Source organism: Crocuta crocuta, unplaced genomic scaffold, assembly GCF_008692635.1.
Source record: "Crocuta crocuta isolate KB4526 unplaced genomic scaffold, BGI_CrCroc_1.0 scaffold217, whole genome shotgun sequence".
NCBI classification, from domain to species: domain Eukaryota; kingdom Metazoa; phylum Chordata; class Mammalia; order Carnivora; family Hyaenidae; genus Crocuta; species Crocuta crocuta.
This window is the reverse complement of record NW_027532208.1, coordinates 8,517,123-8,536,934: the sequence shown is the minus strand read 5'-3', so window position 1 is coordinate 8,536,934 and position 19,812 is coordinate 8,517,123. Positions and strand designations below refer to the sequence as shown.

The 19,812-nt window shown below is 51.3% G+C and overlaps 2 protein-coding genes across 2 annotated transcripts; one reads left to right on the top strand and one right to left on the bottom strand.

The window, feature by feature from the left end:
• Window positions 1–348: 348 nt before the first annotated feature.
• Window positions 349–6,287, top strand: SLC5A2 (solute carrier family 5 member 2). Its single transcript, XM_077777785.1, has 14 exons — window positions 349–522; window positions 1,068–1,139; window positions 1,216–1,320; window positions 2,160–2,324; window positions 2,624–2,729; window positions 2,972–3,052; window positions 3,209–3,438; window positions 3,746–3,881; window positions 4,125–4,232; window positions 4,327–4,477; window positions 4,604–4,772; window positions 4,852–5,067; window positions 5,846–5,975; window positions 6,061–6,287. The coding sequence occupies exons 1-14, from the start codon at window positions 397–399 to the stop codon at window positions 6,285–6,287; spliced, it is 2,022 nt and encodes a 673-aa protein (XP_077633911.1). The 5' UTR covers window positions 349–396.
• On the bottom strand, window positions 5,259–19,528 carry RUSF1 (RUS family member 1). The gene is given in 13 exon segments (XM_077777786.1): window positions 5,259–6,692; window positions 7,133–7,210; window positions 7,320–7,463; window positions 8,116–8,186; window positions 8,556–8,613; window positions 8,693–8,877; window positions 8,957–9,027; window positions 11,196–11,297; window positions 13,761–13,866; window positions 13,956–13,988; window positions 15,595–15,640; window positions 19,132–19,293; window positions 19,296–19,528. Coding segments are annotated over 13 exon segments (1,368 nt in total). The 5' UTR covers window positions 19,510–19,528; the 3' UTR covers window positions 5,259–6,594.
• Between the last annotated feature and the right edge of the window lie 284 nt (window positions 19,529–19,812).

Genomic DNA, 19,812 nt, shown 5'->3' with positions numbered 1-19,812 from the left:
GGGAACTGGGAAGAGTTTCTAAGCAGGGGAGTGACACTGTCAGGTTTGGATTTGAAAATTAGTCAGAACCAGGAGATTGGCTCAGCCCTGCTCCCTAGGTCAAGGCTGATGGGTGAGAATTTTTAGGGGGTGAAAGGAGCGATTTTGAGCCTGGGGCACTGGGGAAGGAGTAGGAGCTAAGGCCCAGGAAGAAGTGCTCCTGAACTTGAAAGTGACCAGCTTGACCAGCTCCAGGAGGAGCTTTCGGCCTTGATGTGACCTGACTCAGCTAAACAAAGCTGGGGAGGGGTGACAAGACCTGAGGGACTTGTCGGCTCACTGCTCTTGAGGTAACCATTAATCCTTCTCCTGGGGAAGTCCAGGCGCTGGTCCCTAGAGGGACAGATCCTAAGCAGAATGGAGGACCACATGGAGGCAGGCTCTGCACCAGGACTGGGAAACCAGAGGGTCCTAATTAACAACACCGCTGACATCCTGGTCATTGCTGCTTACTTCCTGCTGGTCATTGGTGTCGGCTTGTGGGTGAGAAATTGGAGTGCTTCTGGAGGCCAGGCTTCCGGAGCCTGGGGGAAAAGTTTCAGGCAGATCCTACGTTCAGTGGAGGCAGGATGCCTGGATCTTTGAGGGAGACACCTGGGGCTGAGGGGCAAGCAAGTCTTTTGATAGCCTCAGGAAGGCCCAGCCAACACTCCTTCCTTGTCTTCCCACCTTTGGATTGGGCTATTTGAAGGGGTCAGCAGATTTCCATCAGGGACAGCATTCTAAATGAGGTCTCTGTTCCCCTGTCTACATAATATCTGACCAGAAGCCCATCCATACCCAAGGCCTCAGGAAAAGTCAGGCCAAATCCAGTCACACCCAAGCTTGGGTAGTTGGGCACTAGGTTAGGGCCCGGGCTGCTCTGGGTGCCTTGGAGGAGGTTGGGGCTGGGGGTTGGGTGGGAACTATCAAAAGAGCCCAGGACTGGTTAATCTTCAGCCTGAGACAAGGCTGAGGAATGTGTTGAGAAGGCTAATGAGGTCCAAAGATGTGCCCCGAACCCGTCTCCCCCGACTCCTGTCCCTCAGTCCATGTGCAGAACCAACAGAGGCACCGTGGGCGGCTACTTCCTCGCGGGACGAAACATGGTGTGGTGGCCGGTGAGAGAGGCTGTGCTGTGGAGTGGGAGGAGGTCTAGAGAAGCAGCCTGGCTCACCCCCACCTCTGGCCGTCTAGGTCGGGGCGTCTCTCTTTGCCAGCAACATCGGCAGTGGCCACTTTGTGGGCCTGGCAGGGACTGGTGCTGCAAGCGGTTTGGCTGTGGCCGGATTTGAGTGGAATGTGAGACCCCCTTCTTTTTGTCAATAATCCCCAGCCCGGTGGGAGCCTCTGGAACTGTCACACCTGCCCCAAGCAGGGGGGATGTAAGACTGGAGGTGGGACTTCCCGGTAGTGGGGTATGATTGGGCTTCGAGTGAGGGTTGCACGTCTTGCCTTAGAGGCAGGGGGATGTTGGAGATGACCACTTTCAGGAAAGGGGTAGGTCTTGCTCCTGACCTGCTGTGTAAGCCTGGACCAGCTATTACCCTCTATGGCCTTGAGTTACTCTTCTCTGAAGTGGGGTGAAGAGCCTCAAAGATAGTGAAGTCCTTATTCTGATGCTCTCTTGAAGCTGTGGCCTGTGAGGCTCTCTGGACCAAATTAAAGTCCCCTGCAGAAGTGGGAAGGAGACAAGGCTCTGGGACTGAGGCTTGTCTTTGAGGGTTGGGGAGATCAAGGCTTCCTGAAGGAGGAGGCCTCTAAACTGAGTCTTGAGGGACAGAAAGTTTGGGTGGGTGAAGAGAAGAGGGGAAGCAGCCCTTCCTGGCAGAGGCTGGGCTCAGGCTAAGGAGTCTATAGTTGGATTCATGTGCTGGGGGGTGGGGAGACAGGACCCATCTTGGGAAGAACTGGCCTGGGAAGACTAGGAGGGCTCCAGATAAAGGCCCAGGAAGGTGTCAAGACCCTGCCCCTTAATGTCCAAGGCTCAGGGACATCCTCTGCAGTTGCATCCTCTGAGCTCCCATTTGGACTTTTCTTGCTGTAGCACATTCAGCAAGAGGTCTTTTAGATCCTTCAGTGGGGAGAGCTCACTCAAGGAAGGATCTCAGTCATTCTCAGCTGTCATTCTGTGCCCGCAGGCGCTGTTCGTGGTGCTGTTACTTGGCTGGCTCTTTGCGCCTGTGTACCTGACGGCGGGTGTCATTACCATGCCACAGTACCTGCGCAAGCGCTTCGGAGGCCGTCGTATCCGCCTCTACCTGTCAGTGCTTTCACTTTTCCTGTACATCTTCACCAAGATTTCGGTATGCACTCATAGAGGGGCCCTGGAAAGGCGGGATCACGGAGTGGAGGTCTCTAGAAAGCCCTGGAGGGGCCGGGACCAAGGAAAAATCGCTGTTAAGAACCATTATGGGGGCAGCATCTGAAAGGACTAGGTTTGGGGCTTCGGCCATAATAAGTGGGACCTGGAAGGCCAGACCATCGAAAAATAAGAGAACCTTTGAAGCGTGGCCATGTAAGTTCATGGCCTGGAAAGTAGATAGACCTGGGTCCCTGCCCTGGCCCCTGGGTGCTGACCTGTGCGATCACTCCTTCCCCCAAGGTGGACATGTTCTCCGGGGCAGTATTCATTCAACAGGCTCTGGGCTGGAACATCTATGCCTCCGTCATCGCCCTTCTGGGTATCACCATGATCTACACTGTGACAGGTCGCTGTGGCAGGGACTTAGGGAAGGAGTGGGCTGGGGAGATGTGCTGGGAGCATCACTGAAGCTCATTCTGCTCATTAAGCCCTGCCTCCTGATGCTCGGGTACATAAGCCTGAAGAATGGTCCATTTCTTTGAAATTTGCTCTCCAGGAAGGGGTGCATTTTTCAAATTCGCACAAAGACCCCATATGTGCTCGGAGCAGCCTGTCTGGGCTGTCTCCACTGACCCGGGCCCATTGCAGGAGGGCTGGCAGCGCTGATGTACACGGATACTGTGCAGACCTTCGTCATTCTTGGGGGGGCCTTCGTCCTCATGGGTTACGGTACGGAGCTCAACCAGTGGGGGAGGGGCATGGAGGTTGCAAGTTGCAGAGCTCTCCACCTGGGAGCAGAGACAGCGCATGCATGTCTCCAGCATGTGGGTCCTCGCGAGGGCCCTGGCATGGGCCCCCGGTCCCCTGACAGCCTTGCCTTCACAGCCTTCCACGAGGTGGGCGGGTATTCAGGGCTTTTCGACAAATACTTGGGGGCAATGACGTCGCTGACGGTTTCTGAGGATCCGGCCGTGGGCAACATCTCAAGTTCCTGCTATCGACCCCGGCCCGACTCCTACCACCTGCTCCGGGACGCTGTGACGGGGGACCTGCCATGGCCTGCACTGCTCCTGGGTCTTACCATCGTCTCGGGCTGGTACTGGTGCAGCGACCAGGTACAGGGTCAGGGCTTGAGCTGGGAGCTAGGCTGGGGCAAAACCAGAACCACTGTGAGCAGGGCTGAGATGGGTGGATCGGGAACCCCTCTGTGGGAGCCCCACGGCATGCTCTGAGGGGTCGGGAACTTGGCCAGGATGGAGTTAAACCAGCCCCAACGGGATCCAAAGAATTTGGGTGAGTGAAAGTGAATTGACAGCAAGTGAATTGCTTAGCCAGAGGCAGGCCTGAATTAGAGCGAGTTAAGTCCTGAGGGGGTGAAGAATCTGCGACTGGTCACAGACGGTTGAACGGGCATCGCCCCAGGTCATCGTGCAGCGCTGTCTGGCCGGGAAGAACCTGACTCACATCAAGGCGGGCTGCATACTGTGCGGCTACTTGAAGCTGATGCCCATGTTCCTCATGGTCATGCCGGGCATGATCAGCCGCATTCTTTATCCTGGTAACGTCTGCAACCCCACCCCCATCAAGTGTCCCGTGCCCCACCCAGTCCCTTTCTTGTGCATGCATTCAGGTGCCTGTTTTCCATTCCTGTTAACGTCTTTTGATTTAGGAATCCGGTCACCCAGTCCCATATCCCACGAGGGGTCCCATCTCTCTTCCACTAGTTTTTCCCATCCCCACTTCAGGGGTTGAGTCCCAGGCCAGCTCCCGTTCTAGCCACGTCATGTTCTCTTGCCTGCAGATGAAGTGGCGTGTGTGGTGCCTGAGGTGTGTAAGCTCGTGTGCGGCACAGAGGTGGGCTGCTCCAACATCGCCTACCCACGGCTGGTTGTGAAACTCATGCCCAATGGTGAGATTGCAACTGGGAGGAGCGGCCCCTCAAGCCTGCGCCCTCCTGGGGACACCCTGATGGCCCTGGACTCACAGCTACCACTGGCCTGCAGGTTTGCGTGGACTCATGCTGGCGGTCATGCTGGCCGCACTCATGTCCTCACTGGCCTCCATCTTTAACAGCAGCAGCACGCTCTTCACCATGGATATCTACATGCGCCTGCGGCCCCACGCAGGGGACCGCGAACTGCTGCTAGTAGGACGGTGCGGCCTGGGTCTCCCCCAGGTCCTGTCCCCTGAATCAGCCTCGGGGTGGGGGCAGGGAACACTTGTAGGATTGGGGGAGACGGGGGGTCCTGGGTAAAATCTCCCGACGGCCACCCACTGCAGGCTCTGGGTGGTGTTCATTGTGGCGGTGTCAGTGGCCTGGCTACCCGTGGTGCAGGCAGCGCAGGGAGGGCAGCTCTTTGATTACATCCAGGCAGTGTCCAGCTACCTGGCGCCCCCTGTGTTTGCTGTCTTTGTGCTGGCGCTCTTTGTGCCCCGTGTCAACGAGAAGGTGAGCCTGTGTGTCGTGAGCTTGGGTCAGAACATGGGTCAGAACGTCTGGAAGAGGCTGACACTCTCTCCCCTGGCAGGGTGCCTTCTGGGGGCTGATTGGGGGCCTGCTCATGGGCCTGGCACGCCTTATTCCGGAGTTCTCCTTTGGCTCGGGCACCTGTGTACGACCCTCAGCATGCCCAGCACTCTTCTGCCGCGTGCACTACCTCTACTTTGCCATTGTGCTCTTCGTCTGCTCTGGCCTCCTCACCATTGTAGTCTCACTGTGCACAGCACCCATCCCACGCAAGCACGTAAGTGCCGGCCTCTGGATGGGTACCAAACATGCACCACGTGTGTTAGTGTAGCCCTCTCTACCCCTAGTCTGCCAGTCCACTTCCAGGAATGGCCATGGGGGGGGAAGACCTGAATTTCTATACTGAGGGTTCATTAAGGGTAGGCTGGGAGTCCAGATGGAAGTTGCATTTGTAAAGCAAGAACAATGTTTTATTTAAATGACATTTATTTGAAATGGTCTGGAGGGAGGTGGCTTGAAGACTGTCCCCCAAAGTCCTTGGCATGGCCTGTGGGACTCAAAACACAGGATCTGATTGGTGGCTGAGAGGGGCAGAGTACCATCTTGAAGGCCCACAAAGGGTTTGGTCTTGTGCTGCTACAGGGTAGATGCCCCAGGGCAGGGCTGATTGGGGGCCAGGACAAAGGAGCCGGGCAGAAGGCTAGGCTGGTAGAGAAGGGGGGAAAGGCAGCAGGAGGAAACTATGCGGGTAAATATCCACAGGAAGGTACCCTTTTAGCAGGACTAGAAGACCAGAGTCTAAAGTACTACAGTTTGAAGGAAGGCAGGGACTTGGGTTGATGAAGCAGGGGGTGAGCAGGGCCAAGAGCGTGAAACACAGCTGAAAGGCTTAGGTTTAGTATGAGGACAAAGGGCAGCCATGGAAAGTTGGGTTTGAGCAAACGTAGTGTGGACTAAGTATACAGGCTGGTCAGAGGGTGCTAAGGTGGACAAGAGACCTCAGGGTCTGGGGTGGGGGAACAGCACTTTCACTTGGACCCCACTCCCTTCCTCAGCTCCACCGCCTGGTTTTCAGTCTACGGCACAGCAAGGAGCAGCGGGAGGACCTGGATGCTGATGAGCTAGACGGTCCAACCTCACCCCCTGTACAGAACGGGTGTCCTGAGCATGCAGTGGAGATGGAGGGTAAGGCACTGCTTCAGGAGGTGGGGCTAAGGACTAGGGGGGCCAAGTTCCCTCAAACTAACTGTAGGGCATCATTTTTTCCTAGAGCCCCAGTCCTCAGCACCGGGCCTGTTCCGCCGGTGCCTGCTCTGGTTCTGTGGAATGAGCAGGGGTGGGCCAGGTAGTCCCCCAGCCCCTACGCAGGAGGAAGTGGCTGCAGCAGCCAGGCGGCTGGAGGACATCAGTGAGGACTCGAGTTGGGCCCGTGTGGTCAACTTCAATGCACTGATAATGATGGCCGTGGCCACGTTCCTCTGGGGCTTTTATGCCTAAGGCCAACTGTGTTGGACACCATGAGCCACTGGAGGGAGGGTTCGGCTTCACAATGAACGGGAGCGGGGAGCCTGCCATGGTGAGAAGGGGTTAGGGCAGGAGAGGGAAGGGGAAGGCCCTGGTTCCTTTTCTCTCCACTGCCAGGGGCCCAGTCTACCTGACTGGCAGTCACAGCCCATGAGGCCTTGGCCAAACTGCCCAGCAGTTCCCCTAAGCAAAAATAAAGCTGCTGTTCCCACATCGTGCTGTGGCCAAAGTGTGCTTGCTCCAGGCTCCTGTCTGGGACCTGGGCCTCCATCTGGGCTGTTCACAAGACCTTCTTTTCTGGAGACAGAGGCCATGTGGCCCTCCACTCATCCACCTCTAGCTGGTGCTTCTCAGTCTTCCAGCCTGCATCCTGCAGTCCTGGGGAGAGTGGTAAGGAGTGGTACAGCCCAGGGGCATGGTCTGTGCACTGCCCAGGCTCCTCTTGCCTCTGCTGGGTCATTTCTGGCACAAAATGGGGCTAAAACCTCATCTGGCTACAGCATGAATTCACTGAGTTAGCACACAGAGAAGAGCTGAAATGGAGTAGGTGCTAAATGAAAGATCATCATCATCATTTGTGAGCCTCCCCCGACCGTCCTCAACGCCAACCGGGATTATTACAAATTGCTAACGTGACACAGCCTCTGGGACCATCCTACTTCCCCATCCTATTGACAGGGAAATGAGGTCCAGACTTAAGATCACAGAGAGAAACCAGGTCCTCCACCTCAAAGCTAGAGGTGTGGGGATAGGGTTAGGCAGAGCCCCTGGGGAGGCCGCCTCAGAGGCCAAGGAGCCATGGGGATTAAAAACGTTACCTTTCAAGAACTTTGGGAATAGCTTGTCCAACACTTGGTGTATGTCCCTGACGATGACCCAGTTGTCTTTCTCAGGACCTGGAGGGGGGTGCAGACCCAGAAGCTCTCAGGTCCCCAAGTGGAACACAGTCCTTCCTCACTCTACGCCTCCTTGAGCCATCAAGAGGCTAGACTGTGAGGTGCTTACCTGCCCGTACGCGGTTCCTCAGTTCCTCCAGCCCTCTTGGGAGGGGCCCATCTCCCTGCAGGGCTTCAAGCACCAGCCCGTGGGTGGCGGCCCTTAGGATGGTTTCAGGGCCTGCCATCTGGCTCAGAACGACTTGCACCTGGTCTGGAGAAACCCAGAACAGACTGGTGCTAGGAAAAGGCTACTTCCCAAAACATTCTCAAACTTACCACCTTGCTTCATCCTTGTCTGCCCTGAGGCCTTGGCCTGCATGGATGGAGGCTATCTTTTACCCTTTTCCCTTCCAACTTCATTGCCTGTTGTTCCCAATGTTCTAGCCAAATTGAGATGCCCAGTTTCCAAATACAACTTTACAGCAGCTCAAGAGGCGGCTTTATTTTGCATGTCCAATAAGCAGCGGCATCTTTAGCACACAACCAGCAGAGCAGTGAAGTCTAGTACTTGCTTCCTCGACAGGTGGCTCCGGATGAGAGACAGAAGTTCTCCAGGGGTAGCCAAAGATCACAATCTTATTTGAGTATGTTGCAATGTACAAAATGCTTTACATAGCTGCCTTTCGCATAAAACCCCACAGGCAATAAAGCAAGTACGGTTAAGACTCATTTTACACAGGGACAAAGTGAATTTCACGGAGTTTTGCAGCTATAATTTAAATGCACCACGTTATAGGCTAGAGCTCCCTCCAGGACACCAGGCGGCCTCTAAACTGTCCAGGGCTTGAGGCCCTGGAGCTGGTGGAATGAGACGCTGACCTCAGAAGGGTGAACCTAACTCTGGAAGAGCACGGCACACTTACTTTGTGACAGATCCCAGCGAAGGAGGTAGGGTTCTTGGTGTCCCTCCACCAGCTGTTGCAGCTCAGAGACACTGAGGGACAGAAGAGAGTGAAGGGTGGGGGAGAGGAGAAAGCAATAGCAGGAGTAACCATCCAATCAACTGAACTGTCCTTACCCTCATCTGTCCTTCACCTACTTCCCATCTCTCGTCCGTTACCCACGTACCCCATATCCATCTTTTTCTTCCTGCACCTAACGAATAGATCTCTTATATCTGCTGTTACAAGCCTGCTCCCCTCAAGCACCCTTGCTCACCCCAAATCTGTTCGGTAGAAATAAAGAACCTAGAATAGAGAAGTGAGACCCAATCAGGGGAGGCCAGAGTGTAACTGTAATAAAGAGAGTGTGTGGGGAGAGTGGGAGGGCAGCACGGATGGGCAGGAGACATGGCGCCACTTACCTGGAGGTCAAGCGGTGTAGGGGGACCCCCAGGGATAGAGACAGAGACGGCCAAAAACCTGTGGGAAGCTGGAGTCAGGATGCCCAGGCAGGGGGAGAGACTGGGAGACAGTACTTGAGACCAAGGGGGTGGATCACCTGTCCACAGTGGCTCCATCTGATTAGCGGAAGTGGGGCCAAGTACCTCTCCCCTCTGAAGGAAGTGCTTCAGGACCAGCCGGAGCCGGCCTTCATTCAAGGTCTCTATGACAAGGGCTCGGACTGCCCGGTAATTGGCGTAGATGTGAAGGGCAGTGAGGAAGAAGAAACAACCGAGGCTGAAGCTGGGGTGAGAGAGTGAGGGGGTCAACTCAGGCAGAGGCCCAGCTGGGCGCCTCCTCCCTGCCCTTCACCCCGGCTTACCTAGGGCTCTCTGACACCAGGGGAAGCATCAAGAGGCTGACCAGGAGCCCTGCCAGGTTTACCAGCGTCTCCTAGAAAAAGGCAGGTGGGGTGGAATTGGCAGGGCTTCCTCCCAGGCCAAGCTGAGTATCCCTGAGTGCCTTTCACCACATTCCTCCCTGCTCCAGAACCTCCCAGGGCTCCTCCACTGATGAGGGTGCCTTAATAAGTTTTTAATGTTTTTGACGAGTGGGCTGTCATTTAAGATCCAAGCTGCTTCTCTGTCCAGGTAGATACGATGTCCTTGGAACAGGTGGTCTTTGTTTTCCAAGAGTCATCATAGTCCTACACTCAGGCAACTGAATGTCCACAGAATAGGGAAGTACTTTTATTTGGTGGTTTAAAAAGACTGATGCCCCTCAGCCCCTTGGTATGCAAACCTGGGAGGTACCTTTGCAAAAGGGTCAAGGAACCACGGAGGAAGAAAGGCACAAGATCCAAACCTCTTCCCTTGAGAATCAATGCTATCAGAACCCTCTGCTGGCTTGGGATGGCCTGACTGAGCTCACCCTAGGGAAACAAACATGAGGCCACCTGCCCTCAAGTCATCACAGGGAGGAAGAGTCTGGTTTGGTGTCCCTGAAGTGGGGTCCAAGGGAGAGCTGGGGGGCCTCTTCTGACCCAGCTCTCCTGGCAAGGGGGCAGGCTGTGGAAATGAAGGCTGTGGTTGTGATGGAGAATAGGAGATGAGACGGTGGCTGCACAGGAGGAGGACCCCCCCCCCGCCTCAGGTGGGAATAATCATTTCCAGCGGCCACATCAAGCGGCAATAAAGCGGCATCAGCAGAAAGCCGGGGCCTGCTACAGGACTGAGCACATGTCCTCTGTTGCCCCTGGGATGGGTCCCTGCCTCTGCAGACTAAGGAAGCCCTGGGGCTTGAAAAATACAGCTTGGGGGTGTGGGGACACCTGGGGGTTAGAAAAAGTGCAGGTGAGAGACAGCAGGCATGAAGCTGGGAGATCCTCAAGTGCTTATTCCTCCCTTCCTAACAACCTATGGAAGAGACAGTGGGGAAGAATTAGTTCAACCATTTCCTGAGAGAAGGGATGTGCCCAAAGGTACCCAGGGTGACTGAAATGACTTGCCTCTTTAGAATGCCAACGAGTATCTCCTGTATGAGGCAACTGTAAGGGTTTAATGAGTTCATATAAATGACATAGTTGGCACATAGTTAGTGCTTAACAAATATTAGCTTGTGTTAATATATATATTTTTAGCTTGTGTTAATACTATTGAAAGGAGTTATTTTTAAATTTAAAAATTTTCAGGGTGCCTGGGTGGCTCAGTCAGTTGAGTGTGTGACTTCGGCTCAGGTCATGATCTCACAGTTCGTGGGTTCAAGCCCTGCGTCAGGCTCTGTGCTGACAGCTAGCTCAGAGCCTGGAGCCTATTTCAGATTCTGTATCTCCCTCTCTCTCTGACCTTCCCCTGCTCATGCTGTCTCTCTCTCAGAAATAAATAGAAACATTAAAAAAAGAAAGAAAAAAATTTAAAAATGTTCTATTCAGAAACTGAGCAAAACAATTTAAGAGGAGGACAGAAAGTAGTACTGAACAGAACAGAGATTTCTAAATTGCTTCACTGTCAAAGAAAACTGTCACACTTCTAAACTGGGCCCCACTTTCCTCTTCTGTAAAACAGAGATAATAACGGTATCTGCCTCATGGGGCTATGTCAGAATTAAACGGTGCAATACAAGCACTTAGCACAGGAGTTTGGGGGGGATCTAATACCTGCAGAGTTCAGCCTTAGGAGTGTCCCCACCTCTACTTGGGGGTGCCCTGGTCAGGTGAGAGGCTGGACCGGAAAGGCCTATGGAACTGTCAAGTGGAGGCCTCTGGCCAATGATCCCAGCCACCTCACATGCTGAGCACTTTCTGACTTACCAAGTGCTTTAACATATGGGGCGTCACATGATCAGACATCCACGGGCGATGGTCTAGAGAGGGTGAAGGTCAGGGCAAGGGTCCACTCTTGGCCACACAGGGAATGGGCAGGGGCTAAGATGATCAGCTTGGACCTTTTGGCACCAGAACTCATGCCCTCAACTGGAGCCAAGAGCAGGGAGCACTCCCCTTCTTCCTGTGTCTCCCCCATCTATCCTCAGGAGCGCTTAGGTATATCTCTCCATATTCCCAAATCATGGCCTAACCTGCCTCCCCACTCCAAATCTTCCCAGCCCCAATTGCAGCTGCTCACCTGACTGCTATCCTTGGCTGACACATCAGCCATGTTGTTTCTCCGGGCCTGGTGCATGGTCAGGGCAGCCCGAGTGGCCCCACCAGCCACACTCACGATGCACTAAGTGGGGAAAGGGAGAGTGAAAAATCAGAATGGCCATGTGCTACGGCAACATAGGCATCTCTATGGCTGAGCCAAGTAAATGACTCAAAGCAGTTGGAGAAAACCAGGCACCAGGTGATCAAACAGCAAAACCTTGAGTGCTGCCCTTAGTATCTTGTTCTCATCCCCACAATTCCACTAGATCCACCTCCCCTCTTGTTCCTGTAGAAAACTAAAGCTCTGCCTGACCATAGCTCCCTGTGGCCCAGTCCCAAGAAACTCCATTTCCTTCCCCAAGGTGGAGGCCCACAGAATGTTCTTAGCTCAGAACATCCCCAGCCTGCAACTCCTACTTTGGCTGCACCTGCTCCTCTGCTAAGCTCTCAGGCCCAGTCTGGTTTCCAACTTTAGGCTTATATTCTGCCTACAATGTATTCCTCTCCTCTTGTCCCAGAGGAGGCCTAGTCAAGTCTCCCAGGCCACGTCAAAAACCACAACGATGGTCCTGACCTCCCAGTGCACCTGGACCTCAATCCCCGAGGTCTAGGATGATAGAACTCCTCAGTGAGGGTCACCGATCACCGTCATCCATCTCCTTATTTATCAAATCTCATTTCAATGCCAGACACAGATTTAGTGCTGTGATACAAATTAGATATAACCCTTGTTCTCATGAAGTCTACAAATCAAAAGACAATAAATAAACAAGTTGTCATGCAGGCAGAAGAAATAATGTTTAAAGGGAAGAGGAATGTGGTACAAATTAAGGCTGGAGTGACCTGATCACATGGAATCTTGCAAACCTTGTTAAGGTTTTTAGCCAATGGAGTCAGGGAAGTGAACTGATTGGATTTTCATTCTTAAAAGGATCATGGGCTGCTCTGAGAAGTAACTGAAGAGAGGCAGAAGGGGAGCAGGGAGACTACCTAGGAAGCAACCATGCTTTTTCAGCAATAAGGAACCACCAGGTGACACATAGGTGGAGTGAATGGGATGGAGAGATTTAGGAAGGAAAATAACAGAATTGAATGGAGGTTTAGCTGAGGGTGATAGTGGATGAGGAGGGGAGGCATGGATGACAACCAGGCTTTGATTGGTGTACCTGGGGGACAGAAGTATTAGTCAGAGACTAGAACTCCAGAAAGGGTGCGAGTGGTCAGGCAAAGTTCATGGCCCTATTCTACTCCTTTATTTGACAGATGAGACTGACGCTCTAAAGGCAGAATATAGTGCCTAACGTGAAACACACAGCAGAGCTCACAATCGTTGGTTCACAGCTGCAGCAATGGTTCCCTCTGGTGTTTCCTGCTCTGGAGTTGGAGGGGGTGCTCACGGCAGCATGCCGGAGCCATTTACTGGCACCTGGGCTAAACGTACTCCACACAAAGAACTGTTGTATCTGAAATGTCACTAGTGCTCTGTGGAGGAGCACTGCTCTAAAGTGATTCTGAACAGACAGGTGGGCTTTTGAGGTGGATCTTACATGTCTTCTTGAGTCACTGCTCAGTGCCAGGTACTTAACCCTCTGGTGAAGACAGGCTAAGCTCTTACTGAACTTTGCTATGCTCCCGTTTCCTCACTTCGATGCAGCCAACCTGAAGGAATTGTGAGGGTGAGCAGCCTGGCAGAGGAAGAGCTCACATTCACCCCACGTGACCCTCCTGCATTACCGTCCACTTTGCGTTCCGTCTTGCCACTGGACCATGACCCACACTATTCCTTCTGCTCAAAAACATCCACCCTTTACCTTAAACCCATTCTTCAGGATCCAGGCCCAGGGAAGGTCTTCCTGCATCCCTTGACTAGGCCATAACCTCTGCTCAACCCTCTTGCAGCTCCCTACACTTCTCATCTGGGATATCTGTAGCTGTAATTCTATAAACATTTGTTTAATTCTATGCAGCTTTCTTCAAAGAAGAAATGGGAGGACCTTGGGGCGCCTGGGTGGCTCAATTCATTAAGCATCTGACTTTGGCTCAGGTCATGATCTTGCAGTTTGTGAGTTCAAGCCCCACGTTGGGCTCTGTGCTGACAGAGCAGAACCTAGAGTCTGCTTTAGATTCCGTGTCTCCCTCTCTCTCTTCCCCTCCCCTGTTCATGGTGTCTTTCTCTAAAAAATAAACATTAAAAAAAAAAAAGGGAGGTCCTATATTCCATGCCAAACATGCAGTACATACTCAATATTTTACTGAAAGAATGAAAGATAGCCAGGGAGCTGATCCCAAGATGTTAACACTGGACCACCCTTTCCATCTTTCAGCTCAGAGTTTCCTCACCAAATCTGTGACTTCAGACACTGTCTTGGACTATCTGAGGCACTAGACATTACCTGGCTGGAGGCGTATCAGAAAATATGGCTGAGTCTGAGTAGAAAACTCTGAACTTCTCCACTTTTCTACAAGTGTTTTGAACACAGGACCTCAAGTAAGCCCACACACATCACCACCAAGGCAGATATAGGGGTGCCCCAGAGGTGGGTACCTTGGCCAGATTGCTGGTACAGACGGTCACGGTGAAAAAGACTGGAAAAATGGGAGCCATAATCTCAAGGAACATAGCTACATCGTTGAGGATATCAGCAAAAAGCCTGGGGAAAGGGATGAGAGGTTAGAGGTCAGAGGTCAGAGACCTTCACAACAGAAGACTTCCCTCCCCACTGTCTCAGCCCCTCCTTACCTCCACTGCTTGGCATTGCAGTCCAGTTTCCCCCTGTTGGCGAGGAGAGGTTGGTTTGCAATTTGGATTTAAGGAGAAAACACATCCTGTGGGCAATGCAGGCCATCCTTAGCCTGAGGTATGGTCTGAAGGGCTCAGCAAAATCCATACCCCAGGCAGACATCTGTCCTAACACCCTGTCACTGCTGCCTGAAATACCATTAGCTGGGAGGACCTTCAGTGGTCACTCAGTGTTTCCCCTTTACCAACCCATGATACACCTAGGAAAAAAACTGATTGTCTTGTGGTTGCTCCCTACCCTCTGGCCCTCCTCTGAGAGAGGTCATCCCCGGGTCCTCCTTCCAGCTCCCCTCATCTTCTTCCTGCATGGTCAAGGGTATCCAGCAAGAAGTCCACACAGTTTGGACTTGTAAACAACTGCATTTACTGTAACCCCCGCAGTTACAGATAAGTAGCCCCGAGAGGAGACATGACTTCCTTCAGATCTCATGGAAAGCAGGGGCCAAGAGAAAAAAAAGAGAAAGGCTAAGAGAAAGAGGCAGGTCTGACATCCAGGCTTAGGACATTTCTATCACACAAGAGGATGGATACCTCTTCTGCCAGGCAGAGGGACTCTGTGGCCCATGCACAAACACTCTTCTCCAAGAGTCCAGTGGCAAGAGATGTTGCAGCCCTCAGCCCAGCTTAGAATTTAGCCCTGTTCTTACTTTGAAATCTCCTGGAGGGAAAGGGAGCATTCCTGGATGGGGTACGGGACACACACGAGGGAATAAATGGCAAAGGCAAGACTAGAGCGCAAGGGCCTGGTCTAGGGGTCTGCCCAATAAAGCAGAGCCCTAGACCTGTGCAACTTGGGTAAGTGACTCCCCTTTTTAGGTCTGCTTTGCATCTGTAAAATGGACATATTCAGTCCTCTCAACAGGCTGTTCTAAGGATTAGAGATGATATATACAGAGCTTGTGAGGCATGGAGCTGTTAATAGCAGCTAGTGTTTTCTGAGCAATTATTATGTGCCACAATATGGTATGCACTTTGCATCAGCAATCTTACTGAACAGACTGTAGTTATTGGCAGATTAATGATTAATGGCAGATAATAAATCACTCCTAAGGTTGCCCAATATTGGCTTGAGAAGGAAGCAGGCAGCAGAAGATCCTTAAACTCGTCTAGATAAATGGCAAGTCTGATTCCATGTGGGACAGGGATCTTGATGACTTGCCCAAGTCCACTCCCTACCAGGCTCACCAAAGTCCAATCAAGTACCTGAGCCACCAAAGTAGCTTCTGGAGTAAAATCATTCCTTTGAATTAAGCACTATCTTGTTCAGGCTTCTCTTTCAACAAGCAGAGGACACTTAGAGACTTGTGGCTCTATTTTTCCAGGCCATCGTGGAGAGTGGCACATCTGTGCTCTTGATGGCAGATCCAATCATAGCAATGGCTCTGTGGCTTCACTGCTTGGGTGAGTCACCTAGACTGGATGCTCACTAAGGACTCCTTAGCTCTGTGAAGTAATTGCTAAATCCCCCCTCACTCCCCTTGAGACTGGTAGGAGGAAGGGGGAGCTGAAAATACAGCCAGAGAAGAGACAGACATGACCCCTGTCTGGGGAGGCTGGCCAGACCAGAAGACAAACTCACCCCTTCCACCAGGCAAAGATGATGCGACCCAGCATGCCAGTTGAATCTGGGGGAGAGAGGCACTGGTAAGGAACAAGGAAGAGCCTTTGGGGCTGTTGAGCCTGGCAGACCCTGGCCCTGAAACAGCTGATTCACCTTGGGTCACTGCTCTAGGAGCTCAGTTTGGTACGATAAATATTGGATAGACAGAGCTGTATGATGGGGACAGAAGGGTCTAGACTTAGCAGTTCTTCAGTATGTACCCAAGAGAACTATGCACCCATGCATGCCAAGACATGGACCAGAAATATTCTTTGCAGCATTATTCATAAATGGCAAAAAACTGGGAATAACACAAATGCTCATCAACAGGAGAATACACAGATAGATTCTAGTACATTCCCTCAGTGGCATATTAGCAGGGAAAATCTAATGCACAGCTACTCATATCAAAATGAAGGAATCCTAGTACTATAATCGTGCATGAAAAAGTAAGCCATGAAGACTACATAGAACAAAATACACTTTTCATAAGGCTTTAAAACTAAACAATACAGTATTTTTGCATATATATCTATATGGAAAACATGTTAAAAAAAAAAAAAGGAAAAGCAGGAACTCCTGTGTGGGAAGTTGAGAGGTTATTGTTGATATTCTAGCTCTCAGGTTGGGCAATAGATTCACAGCTGAATTTTAATTTTAATTTAAACTCATTAGAGTATACATTTTAGAAAAGGGACTTGAGCTGCAGGTTGATGACAGAGAGCTGGGGCTGTGTGGTAGAGGGACAGGCTTCCTCAGGCTAAAAAAAGTCACAGAGGTCTCTAGAGTCAGGCCTGCTCTGCTCCTACATTTCTGTCCCCTGTGTGTCCCTGGAAATAATACCCACCAGGTGGCTTTACAGACTTCCTCCTATCACTTACCTTAAACTTCTCCTTTCAAGTATATTTTATTCTCCACAAAATTTTTTATTGTTCTACTTAAGATTCTTGTACTGGATTAACTTAGTGACTCTGAACATGCCCAGATTATTTTTACTTGTTGAGGGAGCTCACCGGGCCAGACTATTTTTCTTCCTACTGACTGCACACTCCTATCCAATAAGGCATATACGAGGGCCATTGGGTGGAAAGGGAGCCTATTCTACCTTTCATCAGCAGTCTGCAGGGCCCTTGTCAGAATCTGGAAGTTGGTACTAGGACCCAATAATGACACATACCCTTCCTATTATCTCAAAGTCAACACTGTCCACTAGACTGGAAACTTAATTCCTACTTGCCTCACTTACAATTAGTTGAGCGGTATGACCTAGAAATTTTTGAGCAGCAATAAGGGATCAGCTGTCCACAAACTGTACAAGGCTCCACTCTAAATCCCGCTGGCAAAAGTGTCTGGTAGTTAAGAGTGGGACACAGGAGTCCATTGGTATGGGTCCAAATCCTGGCCCTACGTTAACGTAGGCCAAGTGACTGAACCTCTCTGTGCTTCAGCTTTCCTCCCTGAAAAGTATATTAATAATGGTATCTACTTAATATGGCTGCTGCAGAGATTAAGTTACATATTACACGTAAATGTACAAAATCCCTGGCATACTGTGGTAGGCTGTCAAAATACTGGCTGCTAGGAGAATTACTATTGTTAGTTATGACAATTAACATCATGTTCCATTAAAAGCTCTGTAGGTGAAAATGACTTCAGAAAATTCCCAAGGAGTTGCATACAAATTTCCTAGGTTTGATGGAAATGTGTTTGTAAACTCTTTTAAACAGCTTCTTTTAGTACCAACAACAGGCTTTTAAAAAATGGATATTTTTGCATATCTTAAAGTGATCTAATTTTATTTTAGTAACTTGAAGACATACATAGGCAACATGTTGGCAAGACTAGGGTACTTAGAAATGACATGAAAACATCAACTACTTAATTCCAAACACCCAGCCAACAGCAGAGCAACAGAAGTCCAAATTAAGCACACACTCTGGTTCAAATCCATGCCCTATAATTTACTAGCCGTGACCCTAGCCAAGTTACTTGTTTGTGCCTCAGTTTATCTGTAAAATGGGGATAATGACAATACCCATCTCAGAGCTACTACAAAGGTAGTACACTTAATGACTGGCAAATAGTAAACACCGTTTGTGTGAACTACTATTATTAAAAGAAAAGATGATTACTACGACAATAAGCCACAGATCACCACTTCTCCACTATCAGAGAAAGGGCTTCTTTCAAGAGGTGACTCACATTTGGCCAGTTTGCTCAGTCTTAACGGTAAGGATGTAAGCACGGGCCTCCTGATCCTCTAAAAGACTCACGGAGGTTCACCAGAGATGTGGCCAGGCTCATCCTAGGAGAAAGCCTTCCCTTGGGTCTGATAAATCCCACTGGGAGTAGTAATGAAAGACAAGGGGCAATAGAAACAGCCATAGGTCCTTTTCTGCTCTACTTCACTCTCTAGGTGGCATGGTACCAAACCATATGCTTTACTTTTCATTAGTGGTTTTTTTTTTTTTATTTCTAGGAGAGAGAGAGACAGCATGAGCAGGGGAGGGTCAGCGAGAGAGGGAGATACAGACTCAGAAACAGGCTCCAGGCTCTGAGCTAGCTGTCAGCACAGAGCCAGATGCGGGGCTCGAACCCTCGAACTGTGAGATCATGACCTAAGCGAAAGTCGGACGCCCAACCGACTAAGCCACCCAGGCGCCCCACATTAGTGGTTTTTAAAAAAGCTGTACACAAGGCGCCTGGGTGGCTCAGTCAGTTAGGTGTCTGACTTCGGCTCAGGTCATGATCTCACAGTTCGAGGGTTCGAGCCCCGCATCTGGCTCTGTGCTGACAGCTAGCTCAGAGCCTGGAGCCTGTTTCAGATTTTGTCTCTCTCTGACCCTCTCCTGCTCGCGCTGTCTCTCCCTCTCAGAAATAAATAAAAAACATTAAAAAGAATTTTAAAAAGCTGTACACATCCAACAGATGGTTATAATGGTTATTATTTATACCATTATCTAGTACTCCAAGAGGTTCCCAGAACCTCCTCTTTTCTACTCAGGACTATTACAAAATTGTGTTTTTTCCAGAACTAACAAACTTCCCACACCCCAGGAAGCTGTTGGTTTTATTCAATAACCGTCTTACGCAGCCCTACACAGAAACTAGGGGAAAAGGAGGGGAATGATTAACTTAGGGACTTGAGCTCCAGATGATTCAGGAACTCTGAACAGTATGCCTAGGGAATGGAGTATGGCGCTCAGGATGAGGGTATTCTGAAAGTGGGCGACTAATTATCCTTGAATAAAAGCAATAAAAATATTTAAAATTAACCCAATTGAATTTTGGTTTTTAAAAGGCTACAAGGCACTGTTCTAGGGACTGGGGAGAGTTGGCTCCCAGATTCCAATCAGGCAGGAGTCCAGAAATATACACATCACAGCCCGGAACTAGAGGCCAGACCACTGGGATTGGGACGGGGAGAGGCTGAGCTTCCCAGTCAGGGCAAAGAGAGGCCAGAGAGGTGGCAGGGCTGACAGCGGTGACAAGCGAGGCTCCAGGGGCCCAGCTCACCTTTCACCAACCAGGTGGCAGTGGCAGCTGAAACAGAAGCTTCTGCGTTCCCCACCCCTATGCCCAGCAAGACTGCGTGGGTGGCCAGGGAGCCGGAGAGGCTGGAAGCAAAGGCCTGGAGATGAAAGTAAAAGGTGGGGTGAGGCGTTTGCGCAGGGGCACGACGGCCTAAGTTCTATTTAGCATCAGCTCTTCCAGATGTGTGNCGCCATCCCGTCCTTGGGGTTTCGCTGTGAAGGCCCCAGAGAACTCCCACCAGCGACACCCCCAAGCTTCCCACTGCAAGCTCCCGTCGGCGGCGGCCATGCAGCCCCGGGCCGCCCCGGAACCAAACTGTTCAGAGCACAGCGGGGCATTAAGATTCGCGCCGTCAGCCATGTCACAACTCTTCCTTAAGGCCCACGAGGCAGGAAACGTGGCGGGACGACATTTCCGGCTTGGCTACGGCGGCTGTAGAGGTGCAATCTTTCTTCGCCAAAAGGCCGCGGGCATCTGTGTCCCCCTTTGTCCGGCCCGGGAGCCCACATTTCCTCTCTGACCTCCTGGCTTCTCTGAGGACACCCCAGGGCTGGTGCCCGCCCTTTTGCAGCTCGGCCGGGGGAGCAATAGAAGCGCTTTAGCCCGCCAAGTCCTGGAAATACCTGCTTTCCTGCAACTCTCAGGGAATAAGGAAAGAGGGCA

Bases quoted from the DNA above. Each gene is read 5' to 3' on its own strand.
- SLC5A2 (XM_077777785.1), top strand. From the start codon at position 397: ATGGAGGACCACATGGAGGCAGGCTCTGCACCAGGACTGGGAAACCAG. The intron at 1,140-1,215 runs GTGAGAGAGGCT...CTGGCCGTCTAG, and splicing joins GAAACATGGTGTGGTGGCCG to GTCGGGGCGTCTCTCTTTGC. The intron at 4,233-4,326 runs GTGAGATTGCAA...ACTGGCCTGCAG, and splicing joins TGTGAAACTCATGCCCAATG to GTTTGCGTGGACTCATGCTG.